General features: G+C 35.3%; 1 protein-coding gene across 1 annotated transcript in view; it reads right to left on the minus strand.

The window, feature by feature from the left end:
• LOC148942752 (haloacid dehalogenase-like hydrolase domain-containing 5) overlaps window positions 1–4,391 on the minus strand; it is a 106,072-nt gene extending 101,681 nt beyond the window's left edge. The window contains exon 1 of the mRNA XM_089102167.1: window positions 4,262–4,391. Within this exon, the coding sequence (XP_088958293.1) occupies window positions 4,262–4,348 (87 nt within the window). The 5' untranslated portion in view covers window positions 4,349–4,391. The remainder of the gene's footprint in view (window positions 1–4,261) is intronic.
• Between the last annotated feature and the right edge of the window lie 9,729 nt (window positions 4,392–14,120).

Consider the following 14,120-nt stretch of genomic DNA (forward strand, 5'->3'; position numbering starts at 1 on the left):
TAAAATGTTGTTTTGTCAAAATTTCAATAGGTATAGACATGTCATGTAGGAAAATTGACATGTAGACACGTAGGTATGGACATGTCATGTAGGGGTGGAGGTAGGTACTTAAAAATACTTTCCCAGGACATACCTTAGCCTGTAGGGGTAAGATTTACATTAACAGACTAATCAGCTAGATAAAAAAAAACATACCACTAGCATTAGAATTTCATCTTGAGCCCAAATATAGCACTCATTTCTGTCCCAAATTATTCTCAAAATTACTTCTAAGCTTCTTTAAGTTTCTTCAATTTTCTTGTTTTTATCACAGAAATGCCATGGCGGCAATACAATTTGAAAAATACTAAATTTTGCTGAAAGCTGCAATTTGAATTGAAATATAATAGGAATTAAAGTTACCTTGTTTCTTTGGAGGCCTTCTTGGCCATCAGTCAGGGTTAGAATAATTTTTCTTTTGCTGTCTCTCTCTCTATTCCACCAAAAATCAGTAACTGCTATTTGCTGTGATTTGAAATATACTAAATCTTGTTGAGCAGTCAGCTGCAAAATCTTCTCTTTTTGGTCTTTGGGATGACATAGCTCTTGCTGCATTTCCACATATTTTCAGATGTGTAATAGTTGCATGGTGCATTGCAGCTTTGGCACATTACTAGTGATGGTAAGACACCATGAGTCCTGAAAAAATTGTTGCCTGCTTCATCATTATTTATAAATCTGTTTATTACAGTATAGTATGACATTTCACATGACTGGCAAATAGACATTTTCTAATAACTGGCAATGCAGTATAGTTTGACATTTCACATGACTGGGTCATAGACATTTTCTAATAACTGGCAAAATACTAATCAGAGCAGTTGAAAATGATATTTTTCTATCTGAGTAACCTGAATTTTTTCTAGCTTTCAGCCTAAATATAACCAAAGTCCAAATTTTAAACTGTAGATTAGTTCTGAATCAAGAACAAACTAAACAGGGAAGACCAATTTTGTACAGCTTCACCCAAAACTAGGTTAAGTTATGAAACTAGGTCACTTTAATGTGACCTAATTTATTTAGTGGTATGTATTTGTATTAAACCCTGGCACCATGCCAGCAGATCAACTGAATAATGCCAATAAAAGGCCAGGTTTACCGCTGCTGAAGTGCTGCAATGCTGCCAGCACAAAAAAAATTTGGTTCCCAAAATCCCCCAAAATCAATCAATCACGGTGCCAGCAACAAAGTGTCACAATGCCACCAGTGCGCCAGACATGGCGTGTGTGGCGCTATGTGCATCCAGTTTCAAACAGTTCATGGTAGCAAACTATAAGTAAGGAGCTACCCAGCTCAATAGTAATCCTAACTCTAAAAAACTAAAATTTGATACCAATGGAACATCAACAGAATTGGATAGTCATAACTTAACCTAGTTTTGGGTGAAGCTGTACAAAATGGGTCTTCCCTGTTTAGTTTGTTCTTGATTCAGAACTAAGATACAGTTTGGAATTTGGACTTCAATTATATTTAGGCTGAAAGCTAGAAAAAAAATTTAGATTACTCAGAAGAAAAATTTAATTTTCAACTGTTCTGATTTGTATATCGCCAGTTATTAGAAAATGTCTATGTACCAGTCATGTGAAATATCATACTATACTGCATTGCCAGTTATTAGAAAATGTCTATGCACGTGTCATGTGAAATGTCTTATTATGCTGGAGTAAACCGATTTATAAAAAATGATGAAGCAAGCAACAACCTTTTTCAGGAGTCTCGGTTTTTTACCATCACTAATAATGTGCCAAACCTGCAATACACCATAAAACTATCACGCATTTGAAAATATGTGGAAATGCAGCAAGAGCTATGTCATCCCAAAGACCAAAAAGAGAAGATTTTGCAGCTGACTGCTCAACAAGATTTACTATATTTCAATTCAAATCATAGCAAATGGCAATTTGGGTTTTTGGTGGAATAGAGAGAGAGAGAGCAAAAGAAAAATTATTGTAGCCCTGACTGATGGCCAAGAAGGCCTCCAAAGGAACAAGAAAACTTTAATTCCTATTATAAAAAATGTATTAAGCCTAGAAGTGTTATTTACAGTAATAAATGGGGAGCTTATAATACATTGTCCAGCCATGGATATACTCATTTCCAAATCAATCATTCAGCCAATTTTGTTGATCCGCAGGATTGTTCAATTCATACTCAAAATATAGAAAGCCTGTGGAGATGTTTCAAAAAGCACTCTAAAAGACCTGGGATGCAAACAGCATACATGGAGCAGTTTGTGTCATGCTTCTTATTTCTGCAAAATTCTGAGCAAAAAGACAAACTTTATAATTTTTTAATTGAAGCTGCAAAGCTCTATCCCCCTGGAATTGATAGGGCCCCTAGAGCACCAGACAGTGACACCCCTAGTGCATCAGAAAGAGTGATTAGTTTGTTTACATCAAGTGCTATTTATCTGATATTTGTAAAACTGTATATGTAGCTTCCATAAAGTGTTTGTTTGGATGAAAGAAGTTTTGCTATTTTTAAAGAAGCTTAAAAGCAATTTTGAAAATAATTTGCAATGGAAATGATTGTCATATTTGGATTCAGGATGAAATTCTGATGCTAGTGGTAAGTTTTTCCCCAAAAAAAGAATAATTCAAACTGTTTAGTATTTCTCAAATCAAATCACTGCTCAACAAAATTTAGTGTTTTTCATATCAAATCATTGTTCAACAAGATTTAGTATATTTCAATTCAAATTGTAGCTTTCAGCAAAATTTAGTATTTTTCAAATTGAATCACTGCCATGACGTTCCTGTGATGAAAACAGAAAAATTGAAGAGACTTAAAGAAGCTTAGAAGTAATTTTGAAAATAATTTGTGGTAATATTCTACTTTAGCTACTTTTGTCTATCTTGGAAAGGTGTTAGGTTAGGAAAATGAAACTTTCAGGGATGGGTCTCCAGGCTAAAGTATGTCCTGGGAAGGTATTTTGAAGTACCTACCTCCACTCCTTCTCATTCTAGAAGGTTTGATGACCTTTAAAAATATGTGTGTTCTATAAGTGAAACCTTGCAGAATAGATCTTCTGCTTAAATAAAGTACAACAAAATTGTTTTTGGCTTCACAACTTTGCTCAATCCCAATTTATTAGGTTTTAAAGATATGCAAATACATTTCCTAATTTTTGAGAAAAAACAAAGATTGATATGGCTAAAAATTCTACTCAAACAACAGGAATTACATTTTTAGAACTAAAGCAAGAGATAAAGAAACTAACAGCTGACGACTAATGTAAATCGTTGTTTTGTCAAAATTTCAATATGCATAGACCTGTCATGTAGACAAATTTCAGGACCCTCTAGAGGAAGAGGTAGTGGAGGTAGGAATTTCAAAATACCTTCCCATGCCATACTTTAGCCTGTAGACCCATCCCTGAAAGTTTCATTTTCCTAACTTAACCCCTTTCCAAGATTGTCAAAAGTAGCTAAAATAGAATTTTACCTAATTTGCAACAGAAATGAGGGTTATATTTGGACTTGGGATGAAATTCTGATTCTAGTGGTATGTTTTTTTTATCTAGCTGATTAGACTGTTAATGTAAACCTTAGCTGCCTGTAGACCCCTCCCTGAAAGTTCCCTTTTCCTAACCTAACCCCTGTCCAAAATAGCCAAAAATAGCTAAACAAGAATTTTACCAAATTTTTTCTTATTTGACTTAATACTGCTTTCTTTATAGTGGTAATTAATAACACTTGGTAAATATATACCAAATCATATTATTGAGTTATGAATTAAGTGAATACACCATTTGATGCCTTTTTTATGCTGATTATGTTATATAATAATCATTTCTATTGGGAATGAATTTCAGCCACCCCCCCCTACATATGCCAATTCAGGGTAGGCCTATATATTTCTATATTGGGGGGGGGGGATGGGGGTAAAGTTTAAATTTATCTCCCATTTACCTCAGAAAAAAAATTTGCCCCCCCCCCCCGACTGTAGAAATATATACCCTGAATTGGCATGTATAAGGGGGGGGGCTGAAATGCATTTCTGATAGAAATGATTATTATATATTTGTAATCAGCATAAAAAAAAGGCATCGAATGGTGTATTCTCTAATCCTAATTCAATAATATGATTTGTTATATATTTACCTAAAATTGTATACTCCAGATATAAAGAAACAATTTTCTATAATCTCAAATGTAGGTAACCCTGTTGTGTAGCCTATCTTCAGAAAGGCTAATTTCAAGATTTTCAAAAGAGGACTTACGGCTGAAAAATTTCTGTTTATTAATAAATTATATGAGCCTTCAATGAAATAGCCACTTCCAAAGTATCTACTGACAAACTTGCTCATTTGTTATTCCTTCAATGTAGGTTACTAATAAGCGGCGATTTTCTATCTGAATAGATGCCGACGGCGTTTACAGGTAAAAAATACTTTTCATTTTTTCCTCAAATGGTGACTATAAGAAATGAGCCAAATTAGGATTTACCTTTACACGACAATTAAATAATAAAAAAGCAAGTTTTCCAAACAAAAGTAATAAGCAAATTTAAAGGTTTTAACGAGTAAAAGTAAAAATTTGTTTTAAGTCTTAATATCCTATCGACTTTTCACCAGAACGAAGGGTCTTTTTGCTAACGCGTTCTCCGCTCAGCACCTTGCTTTCCTGGTTACTATTCTGAAGTGTTTTTTTTTTACCACTTCTGAACAAAAGAAACTCGTTGGATGTTTTCAATTCTGTAAAATCTTCTTAATATTCCAATATACCCCGAAATATATTTATATCTTGATATTAGGGTGGATATGAAACTTGTGAGGAAATTGCTGTCTCAGTAACTACATTTAAAATTCGATCTATTTCAGCACTAATCGCCTCTTCAACTTGTCTTATATTGATTTGAGATGGATTGGATCGTAGTATTTTTTATTTTTAGATAGTCGTGTATGTCACCAGCTAGAAGTCTTTTTCCATTTTCTTCTTTGTTTAAGTTTTTCTTTTCTTTACTCATACTGTATTTCTTATCTGAAATTTCGCCAAATAAAAGACAGAGCTATAGATTTTAAAACGTACAAGAGAAAAATATATTAAAGACAAAACTAAACGCTTCGAAATATACGATAATTTCAACAGATTGCCATGTCGAAACTAGTGACCAAAGATGGTAAAGTTTCAACAGGCGAGATTTTTACATATAAAGTTGCTTTTGTACGGATTTTATAGAATCAATCATTTAAAGTTTTTTAATAAATAATAATTTCGGGTTTGTGTGGAAAAAAATAAAAGATATTTTGTGAAATGAAAATGAAACCGAACCAAATTTTGACTTGTCTGAATTTGTGAATAGTTCCCAAAAATATACAATACATAGATAACACGGTACAACAACGGCAATGAAAAGGCTTATGTGCTGGATATTACGACCCAGATTTTGAATATCATTGGCATACCTAACGAGCGGAAAGTTAAGACTGACAATTAAGAAACAGAAGGGAGCAGCTGTACAGGCATCAAAAACTTCACTGTTAAAGAGTAACGAGGTAGAAACGAAACATCGACGGTTACCTTTCTCAACACCAACAAAAATATTGAGAGAAGATGAGCGGTACATAATAATGTAGAACACTTGAGCGCCATTAGCTTTCGAATGAACCGTAATTCAAGAAAAGAGTACATATTTTTCAAGGTTTTGACATTGAAATGACTCACACCCACGTTTTGCGGCAGGAAGTAACATATTGGGGAGAATCAGAGAGTGAAATGTTTTAAGCAAACTGTAGCCCCTTATCACAAGATTTCCACCGGACGCCAGTTTTGCTTCGTATTCAGACTTATGGGCAGCACCTGGTGCAGAAAACTAAGCAAAAAGATAAGATTTACACTCAGAGTCTGAAATATCTTAAAGCAGAGAAATGAAGAGTGGGAGGGTCTTTTGAAGTATTTTTCCACAAGGACAAATAGAATTGAGAAGCCTACTAAGAAGTACTTTAAACTTATCTACCCAAACAAAAAGACAGTCCTTCTGGTATAAAGACATCTACCAAAGAGTGAGCCAGAACGACGCGCCTAGAAGGTCTTTTTGCTTGCCCAAGTTCGTGTATCACACATTTCTTGATTTCGTAATTTCTTTAATTCTCTTCGCATGTTTCCTGTTTATCACATTTTGTACACATGTATTCCACTTGTGTGTTGTTGAGTTATTTTTATCTGTCTCGGGCAGTTAGGTGAGGAGTGGGTGGGTCTTTGGAAGCATTTTTCTAAAAGGACGATTAGGATTGAGATGCCTGTTGAGATTTTTTATTCTGATAAAAATACAGATACCAATGAGCCAGCCAGAACAAGAATAGTTACTTTGGAGCCATATATGGTACCAAAATTTTATATTTTTTTTCCCCGATCTTCAGCAAGGCTTAGGTTATTCGGCCAGTACTTTTTGACACTATGATAGACACGTTTGAGATGTACATTTAATTTTTCCGTACATTTTAGAGGATGAAAAATCTTTGCAAGATATAGATGAAACAACAAACGCTTTTCATTTACATTAACTTGAGGTCTTCTCATATGCAGTTGGAATGAACTATATACATTTCTGTAAAATCAAGTGTTTAACGGATGTGAAAAGGTCACGCATAACGGTTTTTCGCTTCCTGTAAACTCAGGTCTGGGATAAACACGGCTGTAAAAAGAGGATTCAAGTAAGCAGAAGAAGAAGAAAAATATACGGACAGGGAAAGGTTTTCCCGATATTTGGAGGGTAGTGAGGACATCGATGCACGACATGAGGACTGAAGATTTACAGAGAGAAATATGGGGTCAAAATTACATATAGGCCTTGAGTGGTGTTTGTGAAGGTTGTTAGTGTGTTTTGGCAGGATCCTAAGCTAATCACAAAAAGCAACATATAAAATTGAAGCTCGTGCTGAAGAAGCATCACCTTTGTTATAGCTAACATGTTCCATAATAGTAAAACACTTGCTTAACTCTCACATTTGGAAAGGCAATACTATAGTTTCTCACTCGCACAAATAAAAAAGAACTCTGATTGATTGTCACTGTAGTGTGTCGCAAGAACAACGTTTACAATGACAAACGCTTCTACATAAGCAGAAAGAAAAAGCCCCACATTAATTAAAAATACCAGATAGAAGTGATGCAATAATAAGGGTGCAACAGCAGCCAATTGGTGCCCGCTTGAGGCAGAACGCCAGCAGGCATCGAGTAAGGAGAAAATTATTATATACTTGGGGCAGGCTAAAGCTATGATTCGTCAGTAAGCTTTCTTTTAAAGTGTCATTAGAATTCCCCTTAACAACTTCTTATTGGTGGAGCAGCAAGGCCTCCAACCAGAGTTGTGGCTACTGACCTGTCTTTAATTTTAGGGGAAATTAGAATTAAATTCAAAGCCTGTTGCCTTGGAATTAAAAATTTTTCTAATTTTAATCCATACTGGAGTGTTAATATTTCATTACAAGTGATAAACTTTTTGGCTATAGTTTCAGCTAAAACAGTGGATTCATCAGATTTTTCTACACTATATCCAAAACAATCACTGAGTTTGGTATTCGAATATTTAAAAACGGTTATCAAGAAGTCTTTCCTTTTGTCTAATATGGGTCTTTAAAAAATAAATACTTATAATAAAAAATCCAAATGGACAATTTTCTTTAATAGTACTATTACTTCAAGATACTATAGCTTAAATATGATTTATGATTTACTGGACTTTTTTCTATTCGGTATTTTTACAAGGTTTGATGGTAATTTATGTAAGCAAATTATAGGAATTCCTATGGGCGGTAATGTCGGTCTATTTATAGCTGACTTGTTTTTAAGCCAACTAGAATGTGAGTATAGGATATTTAAAGATATTCCAAGCAATGTAAAATATTTTCTTTCAAATAATAAAAGATATTTGGATGATCTTTTAGAAATAAATTGCGTGGAGTCTATTGGATTTCGAAAATATTTACCCACCAGATTATTTTCTGAAACCTTGTCATGGGACAGGCTGAGATGACCAACTTTTAGATTTAAATATTAATATCTCGAAAAATAATAAGTCAGTTTTTAAAACATTTAATAAACGGATGATTTGGATTTTGAAATAATAAATTTGCCGTCCCTTGAAAGTAACATACTTTGAAATATCAAATACTCAGCTTTTAATTCGCAACTAATTAGATATGTAAGAATTTGCAGTAATTATATGTACTTTAAAAAAGATGTCAACTGCTTAGCCATAAATTGATCTTAAGAAGTTTTCCTACTAATAAAGTAACTTAGCAATAAAAAAAAATTCAGTATAATGAACTTTGAGGTATATATACAAAAAGTTATCAAGAAATATTGAAGGATATTTTAATATAATGTTTCTTTTTTATAATCGTTTCCGTAAATCAATAAAATAGGGCATTTTTAAACCCACTTAAGCTTTTGATTTGGTTTGGATATATTTAACTAAATTCTGAGAAGGTTTTTCACTGAAGGGAATTGGGAATTTCTGGTGGAAGTTTGATATACTTTGAATATGTCCAGAAAATGGGTAAATTTTTTGGTTGTGGAAGTTTGGATAGCTATAGTGCAGCTTTTAGCCAGTGGTTTGCTAGACTCAGATACGGATTGTTTTAATCAAATTTAGTGTTTCTATTTTTTTTTTTTTTTTTTTAGTTTTAACAACTTGCATGCATTTCTTAAGCGGCACTAAATATAGGGACAGTATAAAAATCTTATTGTAGGCACTCCACTTGATCTGGGTAAGGAACTTAATGTGCTGACACCAATAATATCAAATGTGCATTCCTCTGAGGAGCCCTGGTGTTAGATAGTCCCTTTGGAATATTTCAGTAGATTTTAGGTGCTTTTGCTTATAATTTGATGACGACTTACATCGATCAATAATAATTTTGCGTGAATTTGAATATTTCTATTTGGTCGATTTTTGGGTTATACTGCTTTGTCCTAGGTGAATGGGTAGGTGAATAAAGTTAAGACTTGTTCAAGTGCACCTATAATGAATTATAATAAACCGAAATTTTAAAATATGTCTTTTATAACTAGAAGTTTAAGAGAAACCCCACGACTTGTATTTATTGAAATCACAGAAATTACTTGTGCAAGCAGAAACCCATGGTTATTATTATGTGAATTTTGCTGATTCATTCTTGTTTTTGGGGCACTTTCTACTTTAATATGCATGACTGGCAACTTTGAATCCTAGCTGTAACAATTCCATTGACCACAAAGAGGTACTATTAGAGGTAAGCTCCCGCGATCCAAATTGAGACCGGAGTGCATGGCTTGAGCACTGAAAGCTTTTCGTACACAATGTTAATGCAACTTATGTTAATGCACAATGTAATGATTAATAAATAAAAATCATATTCAAACATTAAAATTATTTTCACATAGCTAAGCAAAACATTTGCTAAAACGGATTAATGGATTTTGTTTGTGTAGAAGATTAAAAAAATTAAACATTATTAAAATTATCACTTATTATTATTTTACGTCTTGAACAGATTTTTCATTGGTTCTCCTTTACTTTTATGTTCTTTTCTTTTTTGTTTGTTATGGTTAACTGTTTTACCTTTTCAATCGCTTAAGGCATCTTGATGTATATGGGTTAAATTCTCTTGAATAATCGTTTTCTTCCTTACAGCCTTAACCTATTGTTTTCAAGACTTATATAATTTGTTTTCTTTGTTGGTGAAGGGTGCTTTGGCAGTTAGATCTTATATTCTTCAAGAAAATGAGAAAACTATTTGGCCATTTTTTTGAAAAAAATATTGATTAGGAATTTGTTCTAGCGAGACTTTGCTGATCAGTAAAAGTGTTATAGGGACCAACAAAGGTTTTGTAGATTAATATTGATAGATTAATACTGGTAGTTTAATGTTATTCGTTTTCTTCCTATCAGGCCTAACCTATTGTTTTCAAGATTTTCTTAATTGGTTTTCTTTGTTGGTGAAGGGTGCTTTGGCAGTTAGATCTTATATTCTTCAAGATGTAGAGAAAACCATTAGGCCTTTTTTGTAAAAAATATTGATCAGAAAATCGTTCTAGCGAGACTTTGCTGATCAGCAATAGTGTTCTAGGGACAAACAAATGTTTTGTAGATTAGTACTGTTAACAACAACAAAAAAGTTGAAATCGCTATTTGTCAAACTTGTTGGGACAATTAATGGAAAAATTTCAAGGAGTAATAGATCAGATAAAACAGTCTTATTACCAAACGCCTTACATGGTCATGCCGATCATCGGCAGTTCTTGTCATAATAAAGCACTGTCATAATAGCCATAAAAATCACAGCCATAACCGCCGTCATCAAAAATTATACATTGATTCGAAATATCACAGAGTCAAACTAAAACCTAAGGCAATGGAAACTTCAAGTTCAAATTAAAAAAAAAACTTTATAAAGCAAAACGAATAAAAAGAACAATAAACTAAGGCAAATAAATATGTAGAGTTATTAACGAGTGAGTGCAGAATTAAATATCTTGAAGAACGAGGAAACAAAACTCCTTACGTAATTCATATGTCGTGCTGGTATTGGCTGAGTTTTTGGAACTGGTTGAGCTACTTTTAGCGGGAGCCGTTGGCGTAAAGGAAGATGTTCAGGGGGGAGTTTTTCACGAAGCCATATATTTTCCAAAATACCAGCACCAAATTTAAAACACAATTCATCACGGCGTGTCTAAAAAGTTGTATGGGAAAATTGTTTTAAAAGGACTTTGGGAGAGTTAGACACTACCAGAAGAGCTCGATATTGTATCCTTTCCAGGCGGTCCTTCTGGCTCAAAGTCAGGCCGTAATGCCAAATGGGACAAGCATATTCTACCTGCGGTTTGACAAATGGAAGAAAAATACGCAATAGGGAGGGGAAATTGGTACACCATGACTTGACTTACTTTGACTTAAAGCTCCTGCTGGTGGTCTAGCGTAGAGAGAGATGTGACTCTTCGCGTCCATTCTAAACGGTCCTGCGCAAGCGTGACTGCTTGTTGGAGATCGGTACCGATCATGGAGAGGTACCAGGTAAGGCTTCCACGAGGGCGCTTCCAGCCATGTTGAAGGGGATCAAAATTGAAAAGTGTGCTGGTGGGTGCTTCTTCTGGCATGTGAATTAAGTGTCCAAACCACCGTAGGGTTCTTAGGCGAGCTGACGAGAGTTGGGGGTCCGCTCCGTCAGTGTCAGCATCCGACACCATGAAGAGCAAGTAGTTTTAAAGAAAGGATACGCACGTTTGTCCGTTCGATGATCTCCTGTGTCTTTTTTTCCCACTTCAGCTCATCTGTGATATATTCCCAAGAGTTTTATATCCATGATGCTGCAACCTAAAACATTATGTAAAGCAAGGGATGAGCTGTCCCTCAGAAAAGAAAAAGTTAATGCGATCGATTTTTACGATTGACGATCATTTTGCCCTGCTCATTTTGGCGTCATAAACTCGCCATTATTCTGTCTCCCTCACTTGAAATGTTTTTTTCCCCTAGCTCCATTATGGATAAATCATCATCAAACTTAAAGTGATCCGGCTCATCATTTGCCAACTCATTTACCATAAACAAAAAAAATAGAGGCCCTAAAATTGTTCCTTGGGGAACTCCACAGTAGATTTTCTGGGAATCAGAATAGGCTGATCTATTCTTAGGTTTTTTCACTTCTGCCTGAGAGAAACTTTGCAACTATTCTTACTAAATATGCAACAGCATTAAAATTTGTCAATAGCTTGCGGATAATCACTTGTAAAATCCCTTTCGACTATTAAAAAGGGTACTAGCCCTTTGAATTTCAAATCGAATGAGCCCTTTTCTGAAGTTTCTACGACAATTTCTTCTATAAAAACCTTATATGCCTCCAGGACATAACTTAAAACCCTTGCCCTGAAGGCTGTGGCGGAGTATCCTCCTCAAAAACATATTTTCTATCAGTAAATCAACTACGCTGAACAAAATGGCTATCTCAAAATTGTTATTGAATAAGTTTGGGGGAATGATGGGCATTGGAGGGGGGGGGGGGCTAGTTGCTCTCCAATCACTTTCGACTGTTAAAAAGAGCACTAGCCCGTTGAATTTCCAATCGAATGAGTTTTTTTTAAGTTTCTACGACAAAACCTTCTATAAAAATATTAGATGCCCCCTGGGCATAACTGAAAACCCTTGCTCTGAGAGTTGTGGGGGAGCGCCCTCCTCAAAAACATATTTTCTATCTGGAAATCAACCACGCTGAACCAAATGGCTATCTCAAAATTTTGATTGCATGTATTTGGGTGAATGAGGGACGTGGGGGGGGGGGGGGCTAGTTAACCTCCAATCACTTTCAACAATTAAAAAGAGCACTAGCCCTTTGAATTTCCAATCAAATGAGCCCCTTCAAAGTTTCTATGACAACGGCTTCTATAAAAACCTTATATACCCCAAGATATAACTTAAAACCCATGCCTTGAGGGTTGTTGGGGAGTTTCCTCCTCAAAAACGTATTTTCTATCTGGAAATCAACTACGCTGAACAAAATGGCTATCTCAAAATTTGAATTAAATGTGTTTGGGAAAATGATGGGCTTTGGGGAGGGGCTAGTTCCCCTCCAATCACTTTTGAGCATTAAAAATGGAACTAGCCCTTTGAATTACAAATCGAATGAGCCTGTTTTGAAGGTTCTGCAACAACGCCTTCTATAAAAATCTTAAATACCCCCAGGGCATAACTTAAAACCCTTGCTCTGACGGTTGTGGGGGAGTGTCCTCCTCAAAAATATATTTTCTATGTGGAAATCAGCTACGCTGAACAAAATAGCTATCTAAAAATTTTGATTGGATGTATTTGGGGGAATGATGGGCGTGGGAGGGGGGGGGACTAGTTGCCCTCCAATCACTTTTGACTATTAAAAAAGGTACTAGCCCTTTGAATTTCCAATCGAATGAGCCTGTTTTGAAGTTTCTACGACAACACCTTCTATAAAAACCTTATATGCCCCCAATCAAATGAGCCCCTTTAAAGTTTCTATGACAACGGCTTCAATAAAAACCTTATATACCCGAAAATATAACTTAAAACCCATGCCTTGAGGGTTGTTGGGGAGTGTCCTCCTCAAAAACGTATTTTCTATCTGGAAATCAACTATGCTGAACAAAATGGCTATCTCAAAATTTTAATTAGATGTGTTTGGTAAAATGATGGGCTTTGGGGAGGGGATAGTTCCCCTCTAATCACTTTCGACTATTAAGAATGGAACTAGCCCTTTGAATTTCCAATCGAATGAGCCTGTTTTGAAATTTCTACGACAAAGCCTTCTATAAAAACCTTTAAATACCCCAGGGCATAACTTAAAACCCTTGCTCAGATGGTTGTGGGGGAGTGTCCTCCTCAAAAATATATTTTCGATCTGGAAATCAGCTACCCTGAACAAAATAGCTATCTCAAAATTTTGATTGGATGTATTTGGGGGAATGATGGGCGTGGGAGGGGGGACTAGTTGCCCTCCAATCACTTTCGACTATTAAAAAGGTACTAGCCCTTTTAATTTCCAATCGAATGAGCCTGTTTTGAAGTTTCTATGACAACACCTTCTATAAAAACCTTATATGCCCCCAGGGTATAACTTAAATCCCTTGTTCTGAGGGTTGTGGGAGAGTGTCATCCTCAAAAACAAATTTTCTATCTGGAAATCAGCTACGCTGAACAAAATGACTATCTCAAAATTTTGATTGGATGTGTTTGGGGGAATGATGGGCGTGGGGGGGGGGGGGCTAGTTGCCCTCCAATCACTTTAGACTATTAAAAAGAGCACTGACCCGTTGAATTTCCAATCGAATTAGTCTGTTTTGAGGTTTCTATGACAGCGCTTTCTATAAAAACCTTATATGCCCCCTGAGGGTTGTGGGGGAGTATCCTCCTCAAAAACATATTTTCTATCTGGAACTCAACTACGCTGAACAAAATTGCTATCTCAAAATTTTAATAGGATGTGTTTTGGGGAATGATGAGCGTGGGGGGTGGGCGGTTAGTTGCCCTCAAATAACTGTCGAATATTAAAAAGGGCACTAGCCACTCCAATTTCCAATCGAGTGAGCCCTTTTCGAAGTTTCTACAACGACTGCTTTGATACGAAGTGTCTGGGT

The sequence above is a fragment of the Artemia sp. Qi Xiang Cuo genome, chromosome 16 (assembly GCF_049724085.1).
Source record: "Artemia sp. Qi Xiang Cuo chromosome 16, ASM4972408v1, whole genome shotgun sequence".
Taxonomy (NCBI): domain Eukaryota; kingdom Metazoa; phylum Arthropoda; class Branchiopoda; order Anostraca; family Artemiidae; genus Artemia; species Artemia sp. Qi Xiang Cuo.